Source organism: Calypte anna, chromosome 2, assembly GCF_003957555.1.
Source record: "Calypte anna isolate BGI_N300 chromosome 2, bCalAnn1_v1.p, whole genome shotgun sequence".
In the NCBI taxonomy this organism is placed as follows: Eukaryota; Metazoa; Chordata; class Aves; order Apodiformes; family Trochilidae; genus Calypte; species Calypte anna.
Window position 1 is genome coordinate 102,068,357 of NC_044245.1, and position 22,282 is coordinate 102,090,638.

A 22,282-nucleotide genomic window follows, 5' to 3' on the forward strand; every position below is an offset into this window, starting at 1 on the left:
GGCATGATACCTGCCTAAGAGCCATAAATGTTTTCTGCTGGCTATTAAGTACAAATATGTTCCCCATTTCTTTGGCTAACTAGTAACACCAGGTTGTTGAAGTGATGTCTAACATTAAAATATTTGTACAGCTATATTTCTGAAGAGACCAGCACATACTGCCTTTCAAAACCAGGACACTGAACAAAACATTAAGAAATTGAGGTTATGAGCTTGATATGCATATGCAAATAAAATAATAATTAACATGCCTGCATTTGTAAATGCATCCTAGAAATGTCATTCCTCACATAAAAAATAAAAAGAGGTATTTTATTTATATACCAATCTTTATTTCAAAATGGCATTTGTTACAAAAATGTAAAAATCCAGCTAAACCAGAAACATTGAGATTTTTTTTTCTGGACTATCAAGTCCATAGATCTTTGTCCCCATATCCTTTCCCTCAATATTCTCCCCACTTCCAGTCTGATTATACAGGTGCAAATGTGCCTAAATGGCCTGGAGTAGATAAATACATTGAGAAAGGCAAAAGCTGTAAAGCTAAATGCATGCATCGAGTTCTATCAGGAAGAAACCCTCAAAAATAAACATAAATGTGAAGTAGAGATCATCCGCAGGGACTCGGATTTGCTCAGTCATCCTTGTCTTTTGCTCCATGTTTCAGGATACGTGTGAATTCAATGTAGTTGAAATTCCCCTTTTTGTCAATGGGTGCCTCTCTGTACAGCTCATCTACCTCTTCATCTGTGAACCTGTCTCCCATTGTTGTCAGCAGCTCTCGCAGGTAATCTTCTTGGATGAACCCTAGAACATAATGCAAGAGATGATTAAGAGAAAGTCTGACGTTCATCTGCTAATAGATGGATGATTTCTTTGAATTGTTTCACTAAGAGACCTACAGTCTTTGTTGCCACATGAAAACAAGGCCACTAAAGCCTATTAATTACTGTATAATTAGAAGTATTCAATCAAATCAAGCCACTTAGTCACAGAACCACAGAATTCTCATGGCTGGAAAGACCTCTTAAGATCACAAAGTCCAACTGCTAGCCCAGAAAAAAAACCCACTATGCCCACTAGAGCATGTCCTTGATTTCCATGGCCTTGCTTCTTCAAGTAAAGGCCATTTTATGATCTGTCTGTGTTGTTTCAAATAAAAAAATTATATATATACACACACTGACAAATTTACATCAGACCTTCTTCCCACCATCAGGGCTACACTCCCAGTAATACTGAGAGCCTTCTAACAACTCTACATTTTACACAAAGGAGAATCATTTGTGTAGAACATTCCTTATGAAAAACCACTTAAAAAAAAAAAGGAACTTTACTACCAATGTTCAACAAGAGCACAAAACATAAGTTTGAAATATTTCAAAGACTTTAAATTGATCTAAAATTTTAGAAAACTCAGATTTACTACACTGGTTGCAAAGAATACATTTTTTGCATTGTTTATTAAACAAGCAGCTTTATATAACTTGTGGTAACTCATTTAACTTAACTTCTATCAGCTCTTTTCTGAGTCACACAGGTTTTCTTGCATTAATTCTTCCTCTCCATTAAGTACAGCTTAAAAAAGGGAAGGTGGATACAAGTTCCTGACAGAAAACCCATTCTTCAGAAAAGCACAACAGCTTTGAAGATGAGAATTTCCCTTGGACAAGTTGCACCCAATCCAAATTTTAAATTAAGAAAATTTTAAGGCCATGGTTTCCAATCAACATCTTGATTTGCAACATGCTTTCCTGCCATCTTGAACAACACAACTGATGTTTGGGATTTTAAGTTGTGTAGTGCTTGAAAAGGTAATTTCAGCTGCTGAAGATACATGGTATGATTTTTAGTTTGCAGAAATCACAACTTTGAGTTGATAAATTCATGACAATTTTATGAATTCAAGTATTTATTATTAAAAAAGTAAGCAGAAGTAATACACATAGATTGATATTTTACCCACATACCTGTTGCTTCTTCATCAAAGCAAGCAAAAGCATTCCTGATTACATCTTCTGGGTCTGTGCCATTTAACTTCTCACCAAACATTGTGAGGAACATCGTGAAGTTTATGGGTCCTGGAGCCTCATTCATCATGGCATCTAGGTATTCATCTGTTGGATTCTTTCCTACAAATAAATATACATCTATCTTTAAGAAGTATCAAGATCAGCTATATGAGCAAAATAATTCATTTTAAAAAGAGCATTTTTAATAACATTTAGTCACAGCTGAGAGTCATGGCAAAAGATCTCAGAACAATGGGTCAGCAAGTGTTGTATTATTCTATTTATACATGAGAGAATTACCAGCTACATCGTTAAGTGTGAGAACCCCCTTCCCTTTCTCAGACATTACCAAGGGAGGCGAGCATATCATGCAAGTCCTCTTTGTCAATGAAGCCATCCCTGTTCTGGTCAATCATGTTGAAGGCCTCCTTGAATTCTTGAATCTGTGACTGATCAAACATTGCAAATACATTGGAAGTGGCACGCTGAGGGCGCTTCTTGGTGGTCTTCGTCTTTGCCCTTTTGCTCGACATGTTGGCTGCTGGTTCTAGGGAGAGAGAAATGTACCAAATTTTAGCCCTATTAGACCAGATTACCAGTCACTGGGGAAGGAATTTTATATTCCTTTATCCATGGCATGTTATAAGCAAATATCCTAAAGTACATTTCTTTTTTAATCTCCTGCTCTAGTTTTTTTCATTCAAAATTCACTTATTAAACATAATGTCTTCCAGGTTTCTGAGATTGGCACTGTAGGCCAATAGCAATCTACATTAAAAAAAAAAAATCAAATAGTACTTCTTGAAATGAACTTTAATTAATGATTCAGTACACTAACTCCATCTTCCACAAATTAAGATGACTACATACTATTCAGTTTAGGAGATTCTGTTGACCTACCACATAGGATATTGGCTGCTAACCTAGTATGTAGTGGTTAAATAAATCAAGCAGTTATGTTAAACTAGCTTTTTTTTTTTTTGGGGGGGGGAAAGACTCAAATGTATTCTGGTTCACGCTCTGAATAGCATTTTGTTAGAATAGGAGCAGCAAGTCTCAGGACACAGGTTGACCCTGACAGGAGCCTAATGTTTTTGTGAAGGTTACTGTGTGGTGCTGGGACAGGGAGAGAGATCTGCCAAAGAATCCCTTATAGAGTTCTTCACCAAAGTCAACCAGAGGACTCTGTGTTAGGAAAAGGACACTAACTTGGTTCAAAAGCACTCTTTTCTTGCACAAAGAAACACAGTACATATGCCAACATGTTTTTGTTTGAATTAATGACAATAGCTCTAAAAATCTGAAGATTGTTTCTTTTAGGTTAGCAACCTTTAAAAACATTTGTATATTCTCATAGAATACATAGTTCCATGTATCACAAATATACAAATTTCACTGCTTTCTTTGAGCAGTCAAGAAATAAACACAGTAGTTTATGCTCTAACACTCATAATCAAGGTAGAAGAAAGGCTTTCAGTGTAATTGCTTCTGTTTAGCTGGGAAGATATATTTAGTGTTCAGCTACAGTGGATAGTACACACGCTAAAAGCCGAGTCATTCACCGAAATACAAAGACCTCCTCAACATTGCCACTGAAGTAGAGACAGATCCTGTTTAATGTTGCTTCAAAAAGTCTTGTACACCTCTATGCTTAGGTTTTATCTGTGCAAGCAATCCATGCTGCTATGATCTTTTATTATGCCAAAAACAACTGTTCAGCAAACCAGCTTCCTTCTATCCCGGATTTTGAATTTTACAGGAAGCACCTGCAGCAAGTGTCCTGAAAGAAGACAAATCTAAGCTTCAACTGTAGTGAGAACGCCAACATTTTGAAATTTACACTAAGTACCCCATTTTGTAACTTAAAAAAAAAATCTGATAGAAATGCAACTCCAATCACAGTCACAGCATAGTTCTAACAGTTTCTTAGAGAACTTTGTAAAAGTTACTGTATTTTCTGTTAAAAAAATACAGTAAAATTAAGCAAGATAACTCCTTCACATAGTCAATCCTCCTACTCAAGCAAAAAACAAATTTCTTTTTTAATTAAGCAAAAGGCATTTTACCTTGCTTTTTATCAGATACATTACACGCTGCACCAAGCATCTGGATCATAAAAGGATATTCCATGGTTACGTCCTTCTCAGTCTGTCTACGAGTCTTACTGATTTTCTCCTGCTAATTCCACACTTTTAAATCCTATGTGCATATACAACGTTCTTCTGACGTATAAAACAAACGATTATGTCCTGAACTAAAAATAGCCTATGAAATGCAACTGCACATCATTCGACAACACTGAAGTTCTCTTCATTGCATTCACTAACCACAAGCTAACTGAGATGTCTGGCCTCCAACACCATTTAAACAAATAACTATGAACTCCTGACAACGAGATATTTATGAAGAGAGCTGACAATAAAGGTAGTTTGCTTTCAAGCTGCAGTCAAGGGCTGTACATAACTTCAATCTTTTACTTAATGAAGATTTTTACTGAGGTAAGGAAATGTTAAATTCTGAATTATCGATTGAAAGTGCCACTGCCCAAAATAGTCAAACAATCTCTCTTAATAACTGTTCTCTGAAATAATTCAGAGTTTTCAGGATATGGCCCATTCAAAGTTAACTAAAAATTTTATTTTATACAGGAGACATCTTATATAAACAATAATATTAGAAGGGCTGGACCAGATGATCTTTGAAGTCCCTTCCAACTTGACATTCTACAATTCTGTTTTGTAAGGCAGTGCTCCTAGCAAGTCCCTACCTGCCATTCTATCAGGTACAATTCTATCAGGTGCAATTCTAATTGAGAGAAGGCAACAAAACCAGACTACTGGCAACTGTAGCTACACGATAGGAAAAAAGCCTCTTTTTAAAAACTATGCTCCCAAAATTGCCATATCAGAATACTGTACTAGAGAAGATGAAAAATTTGCCCATGCTTGTGTTACTATTTTCTAAGTTTCTCTCAACTAGGCATGGAAGGCAGCCATACAGAATACAGAAGGCACAACTCCCACTTGAAGAAACCTGTCAGCCTGTACACAGAAAAGCATTAGGTACTGAGACCAGAGAGCCTTTCAGTACAAGTTTGGTGTAGCTATGCATGAAACACTGCACTCGACTCTGGGAAACTCTATTAGAAAAAAATCCACTTAGAAGGAAAAAGTTTGAAGCATTTACATGTAGGTGTTACCTCTCTGTGTACAACAATGAAAAATGTAATGAGAAAGAGCTTACCTCACTTGAGTCAAATACTGGACCCACTAATTTTAGAGAAAATAGGATTTATTCTGATAAACCCACCAGGTCATTTATTTAAAATGTTTTTATAATTGAAATAGGGCAAGTATAGGGTGAAAATAGAAAAGATGAATGTAGAAATATTCATTCAATAGTACCAGTCAGGACTGGCAGATTTAGTCTATGTTGTATAATGTTATGATGGACTGAATGTCTGGGCCTTGTTTTGGAAACTGTCCCAGGAACTTCTAATATATGGTCTTGCCTGTAAGACTGACTATCAGATACTTCCAAAAACATGGCCTTTATTTGGAAAGACTTTCACATAACAAAAAAATTAACAAATTGAACCCACTGGGCTAGAGTAGCAGTAATAGAACTATGCTGCTTGGACATGTACATTCATTTGCTTAGTTGAGCAAGAGCAAGGGGCATCAAACTACAGAATCACAGGAAGTCATCTTTTGCACCGTATCTCTGGGAAAAAGATAAACCCTAGGAGACAAAACTGAGCAACTACAGAACTCAGACAAGATATGAAACTTTACAATGCACTAACAATGGTGCAAGCTGGATCTGTTTCGGGTCAGTGACCAGAAGTAAAGCTTCAGAGAACAGCCTCATGTTCCAGCAGTGGTTTTGCAGTGACTGAGAATGTCTACCACTCAAAACAAAACAAAAAACCCCACCATAAAACAAAAACCACAATAAAACCCACACCCAACAGAGTCTCTTAGTACTGAATAATATTTTAACACTGCCAATTATTTGGGAACTTTATAAAACTAGGCTATGATGGTCACCTCTTAAATGACCAAATTCAAAAGTCATTCTCAAAGCTACTTCCCAAGTTCTGACCATGGAATCAATTCAAGCATCAGGTACCACCACTCTTCCATCACAGCCTGGGTAGTAGCAGGAAGAGGTAAGTCCAAGGCATCCCAGCAGATCAATGGCAAAGCTCAATAAAGTACAGTTTACACTTATAAAACCCCCAACAAACTATGCAATCGCATCTTGTCTTGAAGGCCACCTTAACGCACAATCGCATCTTGTCTTGAAGACCACCTTAACGCACTCCACGTTAGTAAGTTCTCCTAAACCTTTTTAACAGGAGTCAAACCTACCTCAAAATCTAGTTCTGGTAACTCAACAAAGCTTCTGTCTATAACTTACAGCGAGAAAACCAATATTATATTCCTAACAGCTTTGGTACAGCCATAGCGACAGTATCCCTCAGCAGGCACGGACAGACTCACGACCCCTCCTGCTCTCGCAACATCTTCAAGAGACTTCAAGACTGCTCTTCCCCTGCTCCAACTATGTCAGGGAAGTGGCTGCAAAGGGCCGATGGGGCGGAAGGCAGCCGATCCGCTCGGCCAAAGCGGTGGTGCCAGAGGGAGCTGCTGCCGGTGCCCGCGGTCAGGCCCCACCGCCCGGCGCACAGGGCGAGCCGCTGACCACCACCCAGCCGGGTGTCCCCCCCTCCGGCCCCAGCCGCGCAGGGCGGCTCCCGGGTAACGGAGACGCACGGGGCCCGCCGCAAGCACGGCTCCAGCCGGGAGCGGCAACGGGGAAGCTGGGGCCGAGGGTGGGCTGCCCCTCAGGGGGTGACGCCGCAAGCGACCCCCGGCCCGGCTCCTTAGGCAGCCCCGCCTCATACGCTGCCCCCGGCCCCTAAGCCTCTCGCTGCCCCACGGCTCCAGACGCCGCGGGCGGCCGCCGAGACTCCTATTTCACCCCTCTGCGCCAGGGGCGATCCTGCCTCACCTGAGGGTTACGGGAAGGGGGTCCTGGTCCGATCGCAACAACCACGGCTGGGGCAGAAACAGCGCTTCCGGAGAGCGAGCGGCCACCGCCCCGCCGGCACAGAGGAAGGAAGGCGTGGGCGAGACCATCTCCGTGGAGAGGAGGGGGAAGGTGGCTCTCCGCTACCCCAAGGAGGCGGCACAAACCGCGCCGAGAGGGTGAGGAGCCTCGGAGGTGATTGCATACTTGGGGTTTTCCCCTCGGGATCTCTCTGCTCTTCGTAGAATAAGAGCGTCAAGGCTCCCTGGCTCGGCGTCCGCCCCGTTCTGTCTCCCCCGACTGAGCGAAGAGTTGGTGCAGCGCGGTGCGGTCACCGCATTCCACGGGCGAGGGAGCGCCGCGTCTGCCCTTATAAGGCAACGGCGGGAGTTTCCTGCTCGCGCCATGGGTGGGGCCGTTATCACCTCTCCCCCTGCCCCGCCCGGACCGGTGCTAGGGGGTGGCTCTGTACCCTGGGGTCCATACAGCCCTCCCGGCTCCTGTGGCCTCAGAGCTAATGTTCGAATCCCCGGCACCGCCTCTCCGGGGAGGTGTTCTGTTTCTTTTGGGTTGGTTTTGGTTGTTTTACATTAGAGTTGTAATTGCCTCATAAAACGTCACAAGCCTGAGTGTTTCCCGTTTTCTGACAGAAAAATCAACCACGTTACCTGTTACCTGTCCCGGGTGTCCTCGGTGCAGAGGAGCCAGTAACCCACTCAATAAAACGCAAAAGTGAATTCTACTGGGCTGCCACACAATGCATCAGGTTGTTGCTCGCTAAGTGATGGAGCTGGTACGTCTGGAAGGTTGTTTTTAAGAAATTAATTATGTGCCTGTTTTGGGTTCAGAGATGATAAGGCTGCTTATCTGTCCTGGCTTATGAAGGAAACAGGCTTCTGCTGGTTTGTGGTTTGTATGTCATCCCACCGGGGAATAATTTTTACCTGCCTTGGCCAATGCCAGCAGGTGCAGCAGGTAGCCAGAGGCCTCAGGTGTATTAAATTCTACTTTGATGAGAGAAGTAAAACTTCTGAACAGAGTGAACTGTCCCCTCCCCAGAAGCATTTGAAGCAAGGTTGCTCAAAGTCCCATCCAGCCTGGCCTAGTGGGAGGTATCCCTGCCTGTGGCAGGGGAGTTGAACCCAGATGCTCTTTCAGGTCCCTTCCAGCCCAGACCACTCTGTGAATCCATGATGGGGCAGTCCAGGCAGGGAGCAAGCAGGCAGCTGTGTGGGGCTGTGTGCTGCTGGGCTACCCTGACTGGGAGAGAAGGTTGCTGGGGAGCACCAGGAACTGCTAAGGCAGGGAAAAGGTCTCCCTCTTGCATGGTTTTCCCCAGTGCTGGTGCCTCCTGCAATATTTTTCATTGATGGGGAAGCAGGGTAGCTTCTGTCACACCTTTGTTTCCCTTCTGCTCTGGTGGGACACTGCAGGCCTCCTTCGTAGAATGAGGTTTTTGCATGGCAGCAGGCAGCCCCTGACCTCCAGCACACACGTTTCTTAGACAACCTGTCCTCTCGTGACCCAGAAATGGGTTGTTCCTCATGATAGATATGAAACCAGTGTCTGTTATGAATCACCGTTTTCAAACCTTGTTTCTTATGTTTCCAGAGTCCAATACTTCTGCTGGAGTCAGTGGCAAAACTGATGCATAATTTGGCAGAGTTAACCTTGATAAGAGCAGGAAGGGGGATTTTGATCTGTTAGAGGTTGCGTTTTTATTCCAGAGTGAAATAAATGATTTCCCATAAAAATGTTCCTTCAAAACCTGATACAATATTGACTCAGTCATTTGCATTTATTTTAATGATCTGTTCTAAAATAGTTTTTTATCTTATCCCAAATTGAAATAAATGTACAAATAAATGAACAATCAAAGGGTAAAATGTAAACATATATAGGAAGACCTGTTAGAACAAGCCTTCGTACCCGAGATCTGTGTCTGAAGTGCCAGGATATGAGCAGCACACAGGTTTAATATTTAACATAATGAGCAATACCTAACATATTGCCTAAGCAGAGATGATTTCAGCCTTGCTATTTACCATGCTGCCCACTGCCCTTATGCAAGATTTTTTTCTGAATCATTTCTTAATGGGAAGCAGTGTGCAACCTTTTGTTTTGAGAAGCGGGGAGAAATTTAGAGGCTCATTAGATTTCAGGCATCTTTAAGAAATACAGATGGCAGTAGAAGTGATTCATGAAAGCAATCTTGTTTTCAGAGAAAAAAACTGACCAGTTATAAAAAAATAAATGATTGATTTGTAATAGTCTTCTTCATTAGAAGAAAGAGAAATGACCAAAGTGCCTGAAGTGTTAAAGAAGAGCACTTTGGTGGGCTGTCCATAGTGCAGCTGTGTCTATGTAGCAACTCAGTTTTCTGCTATTGTTAAACAGCAAATAACTACAAAGTAATGATTAAAAATAGTTACCTTTAATCATAGTATGCTGGATAACATCAGATCTTATATTTAACTTTCTTGCTCATTCCAGAGAATTCTTTCTGCTAAAGAACTCATTTTTCCCAGCCCAAATTACTTTTTTCCTATCCCTGATCAGCACTAGAGGAACGTTTTTAGTTTGAACATCTCTGCAATGTTACTGTCTTTTCACCTTTGCAAATCCACATCTCTGTCATTTTGCCCTGCTGCATTATATGGGAGGTCGTTTTGTCCTTTCATTTTGGGACAAAACCTAGTTCTAATGTTGAATGCAAGGAGCCAAGCAAGGATGGAATAGCTCTTAGGACTGTGCCGTGTACCAGGGAAAGGAAGATGCCTTTTTTATTGCCAGCAGCAGCCTGCTACTTTTCTGTCTTTGGGACAGAGATTCCCTCCACACCCAAGGCACAGTGTGCTCGGGCTCAGCCTCCATCCTCCGGCAGGCAGCCCCCTTCGCCCCCCACCCCCAGAAACACGCATCGGAGCCCTGCTGCTGCCTGCTTTGAGGCTTTGGGGATCCAGAGGATTACTTACTCGCCTTAATTTTTAATTCCTACCTTGAGATGGGCACATTTTTGTCCTCAGATGCTGCCCCGGGGCCGGAAGCATCAATCACTCCTGTACCGGCTGCCGCCAGCAAGGGGAGCTCCTCATTTGGGATAGGAGCGTGGGACCGGCGAGGTCCTGTACCGCCACGGACAGGAGAGGACGCTGTAAAAATGACATTAAATCGATTTCGGACTAAGTCCTGCTAGGGACAAGGAAATTAAGGGGAAAAACCTTACAGCTGACACTCCCGGGTGGCACTTGGGGTGCTTCTGAGAGAGCGTCTGCCTATCTCTACTGGGAGAAACTGACGGAAAGTTTACAAAGTGGGAGACTACCGTGCTATAGTAACCCCTTTTTGCCACACTTCACTGCTGTTAATTGCTTCTTTCCAATCACCAGAAACAGAGAAGTATCTCGAAGCTCTGGTTACTTAGCAGCTTTACTGAGAACTCGGCTTATTAAAGTTCTGTGAAACGTGGCATCACAGTTTTACCTGTGATGAAACTCTGAGCTGTCTCTGGTTTCAGGCTGAGAATCAGTGTGTTCACTCAAGTATTTTTTTCTGGGATGAAAACCATTTTGGCTTACATCATTTCAATCAAGCTTACAAATGAAATAACAGCTACAGCATCGTAGTATGCCAGGGAAGTTTTGGATAGGATATTAGGAAACTTCATTGTATGCCAGGAAAGTTTTGGATGGGGTATGAGGAAAACTTTCCTGACCAAAAGGTTTGTCAAGCACTGGAACAGGCTGGCCAGGGAAGTGGTGGAGTCACCGTCCCTGGAATTATCTAAAGAGATGTATTTGTGGTGCCTACGGACATGATTTGGTCCTGGACTTAAGAGTGCTAGGTTAGTGGTTGGACTTGATGGTCTTAGAGGTCTTTTCTAACAAAAATGATTCTATGGTTCTGTGAAATAAAAAAGAAAAAAGATTTAAAAGTTTTCTGCTTGTATAACAAAATTACCCTCCTTGATTTCAGCAGAGGTACCTGGATGTGTGTGAGAAGCCAGACCTACTACCACTCAAACAAGGTTTGCAAATCTTCCTTGGATTCTGAGTTGAATTTAGAAGATGCCAAATGGAAATTTTTAATAAATCTTGGTTGAATAAAATATCAAAGTGCTTGAGAAGTACATAAAAATAAAAATTAAAGAATTACAGTAGTCCAAGAGCAAGAAGAAATGAGATTTGGGATGAGCTTCAAGAGTGTCATGAAGACTTGATGAAATGAGCACACAGACAGCAATGAACAAACAAATAAATTACAATGAAAAAGATGAGCAAAACCACAGCAAATGACACCCAGTTTCACAAAGCTCGAGGTACACCTTCCTTCTCTAGCCTTGCTCCCTAGTTTAAGCCTACCTGGATGTCCAACAGGAACATGTTAATTTTTATTTTATGATTAAGAACATGTTCTCTCCCTGGTATCGCATAGAGAAAGCAATAAGGACTTATCGAGGACTGTGAGAAATTGATGGAAGACAAATACTTTAAAAATCAAATATTTTGAAATTTTCTTATTTGTAAACCTATACCACAAACATTATCTGGAACTGACCCCCTGTTGTCAGCTATGGGGGGAAATCTGATTTTTTCTGCTAATGAGCTGGGAAGATGTTACAAAAGCCCTTGTGTAGAGAGCCATCTTTTGTACTTTTAAGAAAGAATTATCACTTTAAAAAAGTATTAATCCCCCAGCCATTTTACACATGAAAGCAGCCTGTAGACCAGAAACCAGAAGATAAAGTGAAATGGTATGTGTAACCTGACTCAACTTCTCCAGCTACATGTGGAGGTAAGGGAAGGCATAATCGTTTTCCAAACACTCCACCCAGAACTGCAATCTGAACCATGGTGCTGGAGTAAAAATAGTGAAGAGGAGCTAATTGCAAATAGTAGAGGGAATTGAAAAAAGTGTTTTGTAGTCTCTCTAGATGTTCACATTTTAAAGGGAGTCTTCTTGTGAGTGTCTCCTATTTCTGAATAGCTGCTGACAGACCATGCTCTACCAAGACAGCACCCAAAAAAGGGCTTCCTTGGGGTATCTGACTGATGTAATAAAATTCCTTTTTCATTTTTTTCCCTCCCACTTTTCTTACTGGAGGTTTTGAAGCCCTTGTCTGGTTCTTTTCCCACCAGACTCAGCTTGCCCAGCCCTTGCTGCTTTCTTTGGAGCAGCATCCAGAATGACCACAGGACTCCATCTTTGTTGCTGTAGTTTGGATTTCTCACTCCTCCTGCACCCTCCCCAGGGGCAGGCAGCATGTGCTTGAGACCAGATGCTGCTCATTTATCCCCCTCTTCATTAGCAACCCAGCAGCAAAAAAAATTTAACTGCTCCACCAGGCATTTCTGGAGCTCAGCAGCTGATGTTTTTAACCCTCTAGCCATCATTACACAGCTGCACTTGGTCATGAGTCCATGACCATGGGACTCCTTCCCTTTCCTGGGAAGGAATTTATTCCCTCTATATTTACTCTGGTAGCTGGTGTAACAGGCATGGAATCAAAGAATGGTTTGGGCTGGAAAGGACCTTAAAGATCATCTAGTTCCAGCCCCCCTGCAGAGACAGGGACACCTCCCACTAGACCACGTTGCTCAAAGCCCCATCCAACCTGGCCTTGAACACTTCCAGGGTGGGAACATCCACATATTCTCTGGGCAACCTGTGCCCATGGCTCACCACCCTCAGAGTGAGTAATTTCTTCCTAATATCTAAATAAAATTTACACTCCTACAGTTTAAAGCCATTGCCCTTCATCCTGTCTCTACATGCCCTTATAAAAGGTCCATCCCCAGCTTTTCTTAGTCCCCCTTCAGGTACTGGAAGGCTGCTATAAGGTCTTCCCAGAGTCTTCCCTTCTCCAATCTGAACAACCCCAGCTACTTCAATGTCTTCATCGGAGGAGGTGCTCAAGCCCTCATCCTCTCTGTAGCCTTCCTCTGGACTTGCTCCAATAGCTCCATATTCTTCTTGTGCTGGGGACTCCAGAGCACTGTACTCCTGGTGGGGTTTCATTAGAGACCCTAGAGAGAAATAACGTAAGAGCAAACTTTTATGCAGATGCAGGAGGTTAATCAGAAAATCAGCCCTGGAAGCACCAACTGTAGTGTAACGAGGCAACCAGGTGCCACTAATTGCCAGGGAGTGAGCATGAGCTTGTGTTAAACCCACCTGTGCCTGATTAGGGTGGGCCCCCACTGGCATGAGCAGGACCAGGGGGCCAATAAAAGGTGAGTCCTGAAGCACAGGCTTAGTTTAGTCCTGAGCTAGCCAGCAGAGAAGCTAGTTGCTCTCCGAGCAACAACACCAATCTGGGCTAGTCAACTCTGAGAGCCATAGGCTTAGAGCATTGCTTGTGAGTCTCTGCTGGAACACCTGGTTGGACCTTGAAGCGCCGTTCCCTAAGGGAGGTTTGTCTTGCTACAACCAACACCTTTTGTAGGGCTGTTATCAGACTTGCCCTGCACTCAGCTTGGGGCTGAGGATTCAGCTCTCTGTCCACAAATCGCTGCCAGAGCACCACACGCCCTTCCTCTCAGAAACCTCACACACAGGACTTTTTTCTTGATGGGACATTTAAAGTGCTGTGGTATGCTTAATAACTTAACTTTTTTTCTCTAGGCAAAATGAGGGGAAGCTGGAAAATATTCTCTAGGTATTTTATTTTTTTAACACTTTCAGACCTGCAGAAGTAATGATAAATAAATGTATTTAAAACATCAAGGTATTGCTGAATGGCTTGCTGAAAATTGTTTCTCCATCATATATAGATCAAAATAAGAATTCTTTAAGAATGTTTCTGGTCACAAAATATTGCTGTGTCCCTCTGGTGTGGATTAATTGCAAAGATTTTTCACAAAATCCCATCAGAATTGGAAAATTTCAAGTTCAGCCTCTGCAAGGTCAGTAACCTAAAAAATTCATTCATAAAACCACAGAATGTGAAAATAGGCTTGAACTATTCATTTTGATATCTCCTTTGTAGCTAACTTTAATTTTCTTTGGCCTTTAGCCAGAACTAAAGTGATGTTTATTTTATGTCTTCATCACTGTTCTAACTATTCCTACAGAGATTTTGTTGTTATCTGTTTTGTAGTATTTCTAATTAAACCAAAGACTGTATGTTTACAGAGATGATAATACTAGGTGTTATCATCTTTCCACTGTTTTTCTTGTGACAGATACGAAGATTAGGAATCCACTGGGGTTCACAGTGTAATGGGCCATGCAGAGCTGCATTTCTTGCAATACATTGTGCTGCAATTATGTCAGAAGGCATTTTAAGATCGTGTCCAGCACATGGCCATCCACAAAGAGTAAAGGTCTCTGTGTGTAGTTCTCTGGATTACTCATTGCTCAGGGGTTGAGTGCTGGAGGAACCATTACTATAAGCAGTTCAGAAGCAGAAAATTCTTGGGCAAAAGAGACTTTTCCACCTCATTGCCAGCTCACTACCAGCAACAGTGAGAACAAACGTCAGCAAGGGCCTATGCTGACAAAGATTTTTACAGTATGTTTATCAGAACAATTCAGAGTCTTAGAGAAAGATAAAATCCAAGATGCTGGTATCTCTACAGCTCCTTGAACAGGAAACAGCTAATGTTAGCCACAGAAGAAATATATGTGAGGACACCAGAACTAAAGGCACCCTATAACAAAAATGCAGAATTATTAATACTAGATACCAGGCAGGTTTCAAGTGGCTGCCAAGCTACCCATGTAGCACCTTTACAGGCAAAGCAAAGTGATCCCTAGCCTTCCAAATGTTGCAAAGAAGTAAGTTGCACCATCTGCCTTGTCCAGCAAAGGGAAGTACCTTGTTCTTTTAGAAGAGGTATCTATGCATCAACAATGTTATTGTCACTCAGAAGCTTTAAATACCACCTAGTTTGCAAATACACTTTGGAAACAGACTAGAGGTTGAAAAAGATTTCCAGCTCTATATTCTCAGTCAGTCTTTCACATATTTGGTTCTTGTAACTCCTTGTCATCTTCTACATCCATGGGCCAACTCAAAAGCCAGAGGTGACAGAGCAGAAAAGGCAGGGAGAGGATAACCCCGCTATGCCCTGACCCTACCAGAGCCATTCCCTGGGGCTGTATTCAGGTTTAACAGCCTACATCTGCCTGCTCAAGTTGTAATGATGTTGAATGCATCTTCAGTTCAGTGAACTCTAAGTCCACTATTATTAAAAGCTATCTGTTCATTAAGTGTATATATGCCACTCACACAGTGAGTGCTGTTCCCAAACCCCTTGCATACTACATAGAATCATAGAATTTTCAGGGTTGGAAGGGACCTTTAAGATGATCTGGTTCCAAACCCCAGCCATACATCTTGAATAGTAATGCCCTAATGTATAGGTTTTCTTCCCTGAAGTATTTTGGGATTCCCAAGAGTCATCTTTCCCAGGTAATTGTTTCTCCTAGGTGAAATTGTTGGAATTCCAGAATCAATTTAACATGACAAGCTTGTTTTAAGAATTTGAGAAAGGGCAGAAACTAAAGAAGTTTGTGAAATGTACAGTTGGCTTCTGTTTGCTCATTACTTCAAAGTTATTTTCAGTCAAATAATATTATGCTTGTATCTGACACTTGGAAAGAAAAATGGAAAAAAACCAAATAAGGCATTGCTGTGTTTGCTAGAGATTGTGAATATCAATATTGCTTTCAGCAGTTTTCACTGATCTATGCAAATAACTGTGTGGTACATTAGCCGGTCTGAGCTTCCATTTGGAATATTGAGCTATTATTATACACACAACTCAGAGATGCAGTGGTCTGAGAATGAGTTTTATGCAGATGTTTTAGTGAGCATCAAACCCTCAATGTGTTTAGAAACCAAATAGTTACTGTGCTTAGGAATATGGTTGCCAGTGGGCTGGTAGAACTAGGTTAGTAGAATTTGGATAAGTGTTGAACTGGATGATGTCAGAGGTCTTTTGCAAACTGACCAGTTCTATAATTCTGATTATTTTGTGATTCTGTGATTCTCAACATAGATCCAAGTTGCCATTCAGATGTGCTTTACTCTATGCTGAGACTAAACTAACCAGTAGAAATCAATAGCTGGACTAACAGTACAGTACCCTGAGATGAGAGAGTATGCAATTTTCTACAAATATAAGGTTAATTAGAAATAATGGCAAATAGAGAGATAACAGTAAAATGATGGAACACTGATACTCTGTCTAGCACCAGTAATCTTATCTAACAAAATTATATGACCAATTTCCTAAGTCCTTCATTTATAGATAGGCTTATTTTTTTCTAAGAACAACTTTCTCTGCTTAGGATAAGTAATAACTTTCCCAGCAACTGAATATAGTTTCAACTGTGTAAATGTAATCCACTCAAAGTAATAACCATTGTTTTATTTTACTTCAGACATAAACCACTCAGAGTAACTTAAAATGCTGGTCTTATACTGCTGCACATGATTCAGACCCTTTAGAGAGAAGTGTGATTGAAAACCACAACTGAAGTAGAGATAGATTTAGAAATTCTGCTGGTGGTGCATTATTTTAGACAGTAATTCCCTCTGGCATAAGGGAAATTTAAAAATCAATGTTTTGTGCAGTCAAGCAATACTAGGATCCTGTGAAGTGCAAAATACTCAGACAAGAGAGAGGAAACAGAAAAGAAAGTAAAGGAAGAGCATAGAATAAAAAAAAAGTTCTATAAAAAAAGACAGATTTTGAACCAAAGTCTTCTGACTCCTGTCCCTTGGGTAGCATGTATTGGTGATGTTTATGGACTGGAAAAATTTCCTAGATTCCTATGGCTTGGCAAAGGGACCAGTACCAAATTACCAAGTTGGCCAGCTACAAGGTACCTATGTTTTGTCATAGTTGTTGGGTGAGTTTGTTTTCTTGGACTTGAGAAACGAATAGGAAACTAATCACATTCTCAAAGTTCATTTTTTTATCTGGTGCTAAGAATATTCTGTCTCAGCCTACTAGCAAAACTTGATAGTTACTTGCATCTGAGAGCCTCCAGCAGGGTTTCTCCAACTCCTGTTTACTTTGTGCTTTAGGCAAGCCAGTAGCTTGGACCTACAGGCATGGAGAAAATCAGCTTTTTCTTTTGCAAATCATTATATTGCAGCTGGGGTTTCTTTCAGATTCCACATGAGATTGTTTTGTTTGTTGGCTTTCTAGACTTTGATGTTTTTGCATAAAATAAGTTTTAAAGTAAAAATAACGCAAAATAAATTTCATTTATATTTATAATGTCCCCGCCTGTTTTCAACCATGACATGAATATAATACTTTATGGGCCTACTTCCAGAAATTATTTATTTAAGAATTCATAAAATAAATAAAAAACCTCAAAACAATGGTCCTTTCAAATGGCAAGAAGTCCAAATTGAAACATACAGGGAATTCCAGTTTAGGTGAGAGGACTGTGGCAGAATCACAGAATTGTCACAGTTGGAGAAGACTTCTAGGATCACCGAGTCCCACTGTCAGCCCAGAAAGAAACCCAAGAAACCACCACGCCCACTAGAGCATGCGTTGAAGTGCCACAATTACACAGGTTTTGAATACTCCAGGGAAGGTGACCCCACCTCCCTGGGCAGCCCATTCCAGTGCCTGACTGTTCTCTCAGTAAGAAAATTCTCCTTCATATCCACTCTGAACCTTCCCTGGCACAACTTCAGGCCGTTTCCTCTAGTCCTATCCTTACTGACTTGAGAGAAGAGCCCAACACCCACCTCCCTACAACCTCCTTTCTGGTACTTGTAGGGAGTGTTGAACATTCCCAATTCCGTCAGCCTCTCCTCACAGGGCTTGTTCTCAGACCCTTCACACCCTGGCTGCCCTTCTCTAAACTCCCTGCAGCAGCTCAATGTCTTTCTGGTAGTCAGGGGCCCAGAACTGAACACAGCCCTTGAGGTGCAGCCTCACCAGTGCAAAGCACAGAGGGACAATCACTCCCCTTCTCCTGATGGCCACACTCTTCCCAACACAAGCCAGGATGCTGTTGGCCTTCTTGGCCACCTGGGCGCACTGCTGGCTCGTGTTCAGGGGGTGTCTACAAACACCCCCAGGTCCTTTCCTACTGGGCAGCTTTCCAGCCACTGCTACCCAAGCCTGCAGCATTTCCTGGGGTGTTGAGACCGAAATGCAGGACCCAGCACTTGGCCTTCTTGAGCATTATATAATTGGCCTTGGCCCATCTAACTAACCTGTCCAGGTCCCTCTGTAGTGCCTTCCTACCCTCAAGGAGATCAATATTCCCACCCTGTGGAGGCGGGCTTGTGGAGCAAAGAGACGACTCAATATGAGTTAGCAACAAAGCTCGATTTTATTAAGCAAAGCATTACATTTATATGGTCTTGGCCTCTTCGTGGCTGTGTGTTGCTGTCCACACACCTGTTGTCAGGTTGCAATAGGGTGCTGCTTATCGTCCTTGTCCTGCTTTGCTGACTGCAGGCATCCTGTTTACAACTTTTTATCTGCCGTAACTTTCTTCTCAGGGGCTCAGAACTGGTTAAATACAACTGTTTATGTGCTGTCTATGCGATGCTTTCCTATCCTGTTATTCTTCTTTTCTGCTGCCAACTCCCTTATCTTTTGCACATAGCTGATCTTTTAATAACCTTGCAGCTGGCCCTCAAGGCCCTTAGCTCACTCTGGCTAAAGTTAAATAGTCAGGATTGCTCACATGTCTGTTTTCTTCCAAAAACTCCCAACACCACCACACTTTGGGTAATGTGCAAGCTTGCTGAGGAAGCACTCAATTCCCTCATCTAAATCATTGATAAAGATATTGAACAAGACCAGCCCCAAAACTGAGCCCTGGGGCACGTACCTGTGACACACACTGTCACCACTAACTGGCCACCAACTGGATTTAACTCCATTCCCTACTACTCTTTGGCCTCAGCTATCCAGCCAGGTTTTCACCCAGCAGGTTGACAAGTATTGCATGGAAAAGCTTTGACAAGAAAATCAGAACTGGTGAAAAATCCAAGCTCATATATAAAAGTTAAACAAAATTATATTTAAAATAGAAAATATCTGAGATGTGCGATGCAATATCTCAAATCTGAAAAGGTGATTCCTTTGGAAGCACATCAGCATGTGGAAAATTTTTGACAAATTACTTCACATGGGAATCTTGAATATTTTACCTCTCCAGCTCCCACATCTCTGCTGGGATTTATGCAAAGCAACAGTAATCATCATCCGAGTCAGGAAAAAAAAGAGAGTGAGAGGATGTTTCTCCTTAATCATTTGCATATTCTGAATAAATTTGTATTACATATGCCTGTCAAATTTACAAGCACATGTAAAATCATCATAGTTTCCACACATAGAGTACACAGTGACATAGCATGGGAGAGATTCAAAGTAGCTGTAGTGAAACAGTACCAAGATTTTTAGTAGACAAATAATTCAGCTCAATTTCATGATTTTTTTTCTCAGCATTCCTTTAAAATGACTGAAGCACTAAATGAAAAATACTGTAAATGAGAAACCAAGTAACTAGAATGGGTCAGGATGTAGACTCACCAATGCTACAGCCTGTGCTCCAATGCTACAGACTGTACTTTGCACAACAAAAATGGTCCATATGTCACTTGTTTCTACCATATCATGCCATATATCAGCCTTTTAAGACATTACTTAAGGTTTCAGAAACTGAGCTCCTAGGATAGCATTTACATGTTTGATAGCATGTAGACTGGTAAATTTAGACCTCTATTTCTGAGGCCAAATAAGGCATGCCAAATATCATATAATATATATATTATATATATCATATATATATTTATGATAAATAATATCATATATATATCACATATATATCATATACAATAGTTCATCTCAAATTGTGAGAAGCAAGATCAGCATGCAGAAAGGTATAAAGTTGGAGGGAAGACTTGGAGATGAATAGTGAAAACAGAGTAGTGGTTTTAAGAATAACACAAGAAGAAGAGAGACAGAGAGGGAGCAAATGATCACTGTGCCTCCAGATCAATTACTGTTGGACACTGCTGTGTACTGGAAGTGGTCAGATGTACAGACACATAATCATTCACAGGGAGAGAATTAAGGCTGTATAAGCACAGCCTTGACTTAATAGCACCTTGTGTGGCAGGTATCTTATTTTCTTTTTTGCTCTTTTCATGAAGAGGCTTTTTCATTATGTTCAGTTGTGATATGCCTCACTGTACAACACCATCTATGTGTTAGCAGAGACTTGTTGACCTCAAGTTCTTGTGCTAACAAAGTAGTTAACGATTGATTCACAGAGCCATCACCTAGAGGTATATCTGAGAGCTGTAAACCAGTTCATTTGTGCTCTCTGTACACCTGCAGCAGTGGCAAGATCAGAGCTGACTGAATCACTGAATCACACAAGGCAAATAATCACAGAAATATCTCAGTCTTGTGTCTTTGCCCATCAGGTCCTCCTAATCTATTTTCCATCTTTTTCCTTCTGTTCTTGAAATACTAAGCTCCTGTCTATCTTCACTTCTTTACCTTCACCTTGTCTTTTTGCATTATATCCCCAGTATCTGGAAGACATTTTCATTTATCACTGATGTTTTAAATTTGATGACTGTCATGCAGGGAATATTGAATAAAACAATATATTTTTTAAATTTCTGATGCAAATTTTCCTCAAAACTTAGTTCAGCTTAATAATTAGATTGGAAGTAGTTTCCAAATGTGATAGCTAAAACCATTGTTTTCCTACTAAGACATTGCCACTGTCCTTTGCTTTAATGAAAACATTTGACTGATTCAAAAATATTTAATAGATCATTGTGAGGACAAGGAAAATGAAAGTTGTTATTGTGTACTGGGTGGTAAATTTGTGCTTGCTATGCCTGAATGATTGTGGCATGATTATTGCAATACCTGCAGCAATTCTTCATATTAATGCAATACTGGCTTAAATCTCAGTGAGATTATATCTGCAGTTTGTTTTCTTTGTAACAAAGCAGTGCAGTTAACAGACTTTTGATAACAGAAAAGGGGAAGACCATCAATACCAAGTCACTGTTTAAGTGTCCAGGCTCCCTGGGGACCATGGGAGCTGCCCAGGGGGTACTGGCATAGCCCCATCCCAGGCATTGGACACTCCCATTTGGCCAACAGCCTGGCCAAACCACTTAACTCCTGTTTGGAAGTATATTATCTGCTTCTAAAAACTCCATAACCAAACAGCAAGAGTTCAAATATTATACCCCAATCAAGTTTTCTGGCTTTGGATAATCTGTGGTGGGAGAAACTCTCTGGTCTTTCAACAGTTGTGAGTCAATGTGTTTTAGCCAGTCTTTCCAAGATGCAAAAATAAATAGAGTGAGGGTAAGAGGAGTTATCCATCATTATCTGAATACAAGTATTGAAGGATCTGTGGTGTGTAGAAAATATGACAAATACAGTGTGGGACAACATTTAACAACAATATGTTTTGATATGTAATTTAAAATTACAGAAGATATTACAGATTGAAAAAGCCTAAAAGTACCACAGGCACTTAAAGAAATTATGAGAATTTTCTCTTGTAATAGCTTGAGAAATCTGCTATGGGCTCTCAGGGAGAGGTTTTGATATGAACAGAAACCTTTAAAATGTTACAAAGAAAAAGAAATGCTGCCAGCAATGAACTTGTTATGGGATACTTCCAGTTCCAAAAAGAAACTGTGGAATAAAAGTTACGAAGAGCGGTAAGGCAAATACTTCTGTAATGAAAAAGTCTTTCTGGGCACCAACAGTCAATAGTTCAAAAGGATTTTGGAAAAAAAATATTTAAAACAATTTTTAAAGAAAAAGGTATCAAATATTTGTAGGAAAATGGAAATATGGATGTAATGTGCTTAGTAAAAATAAATCTTCTAACCCATCTAGAGTGAGAAGAACAAAATGAGGAAGAGCAGATCAAGTAACCTTATTTTATTTTATTTTATTTTATTTTCACGATAAGTAATTTTCCAAACAACAGAAATGTCACTGACTGAATCCATCTGGATCTGATGTCCTACCACCTGGAAAGCTGTCAGTTGAAATGGAGAATTTACACAAGAGGTGTATGGCAGCCAAGCCCCATGCTAATCCAATAGCTGGACAAGCAATACCAGGTTTTGTGGAGAAAGGAAGAATGGGCAGAGAGATTTAAGTAGCAAAGAAACAGTCAGTCTTGGGACCTAATGTGTTTGCTGATCTTATTATTGAAAACCATGAAGGTGCTAATGTAAATTGCTGACTACCAAA

General features: G+C 41.1%; 1 protein-coding gene across 1 annotated transcript; it reads right to left on the reverse strand.

Moving 5' to 3' along the window:
* Positions 1–308: 308 nt before the first annotated feature.
* LOC103539066 (myosin regulatory light chain 2, smooth muscle minor isoform) lies at positions 309–4,221 on the reverse strand. Its single transcript, XM_008505540.2, is given in 5 exon segments — positions 309–807; positions 1,971–2,132; positions 2,362–2,559; positions 4,079–4,181; positions 4,183–4,221. Coding segments are annotated over 5 exon segments (675 nt in total). The 3' UTR covers positions 309–634.
* Between the last annotated feature and the right edge of the window lie 18,061 nt (positions 4,222–22,282).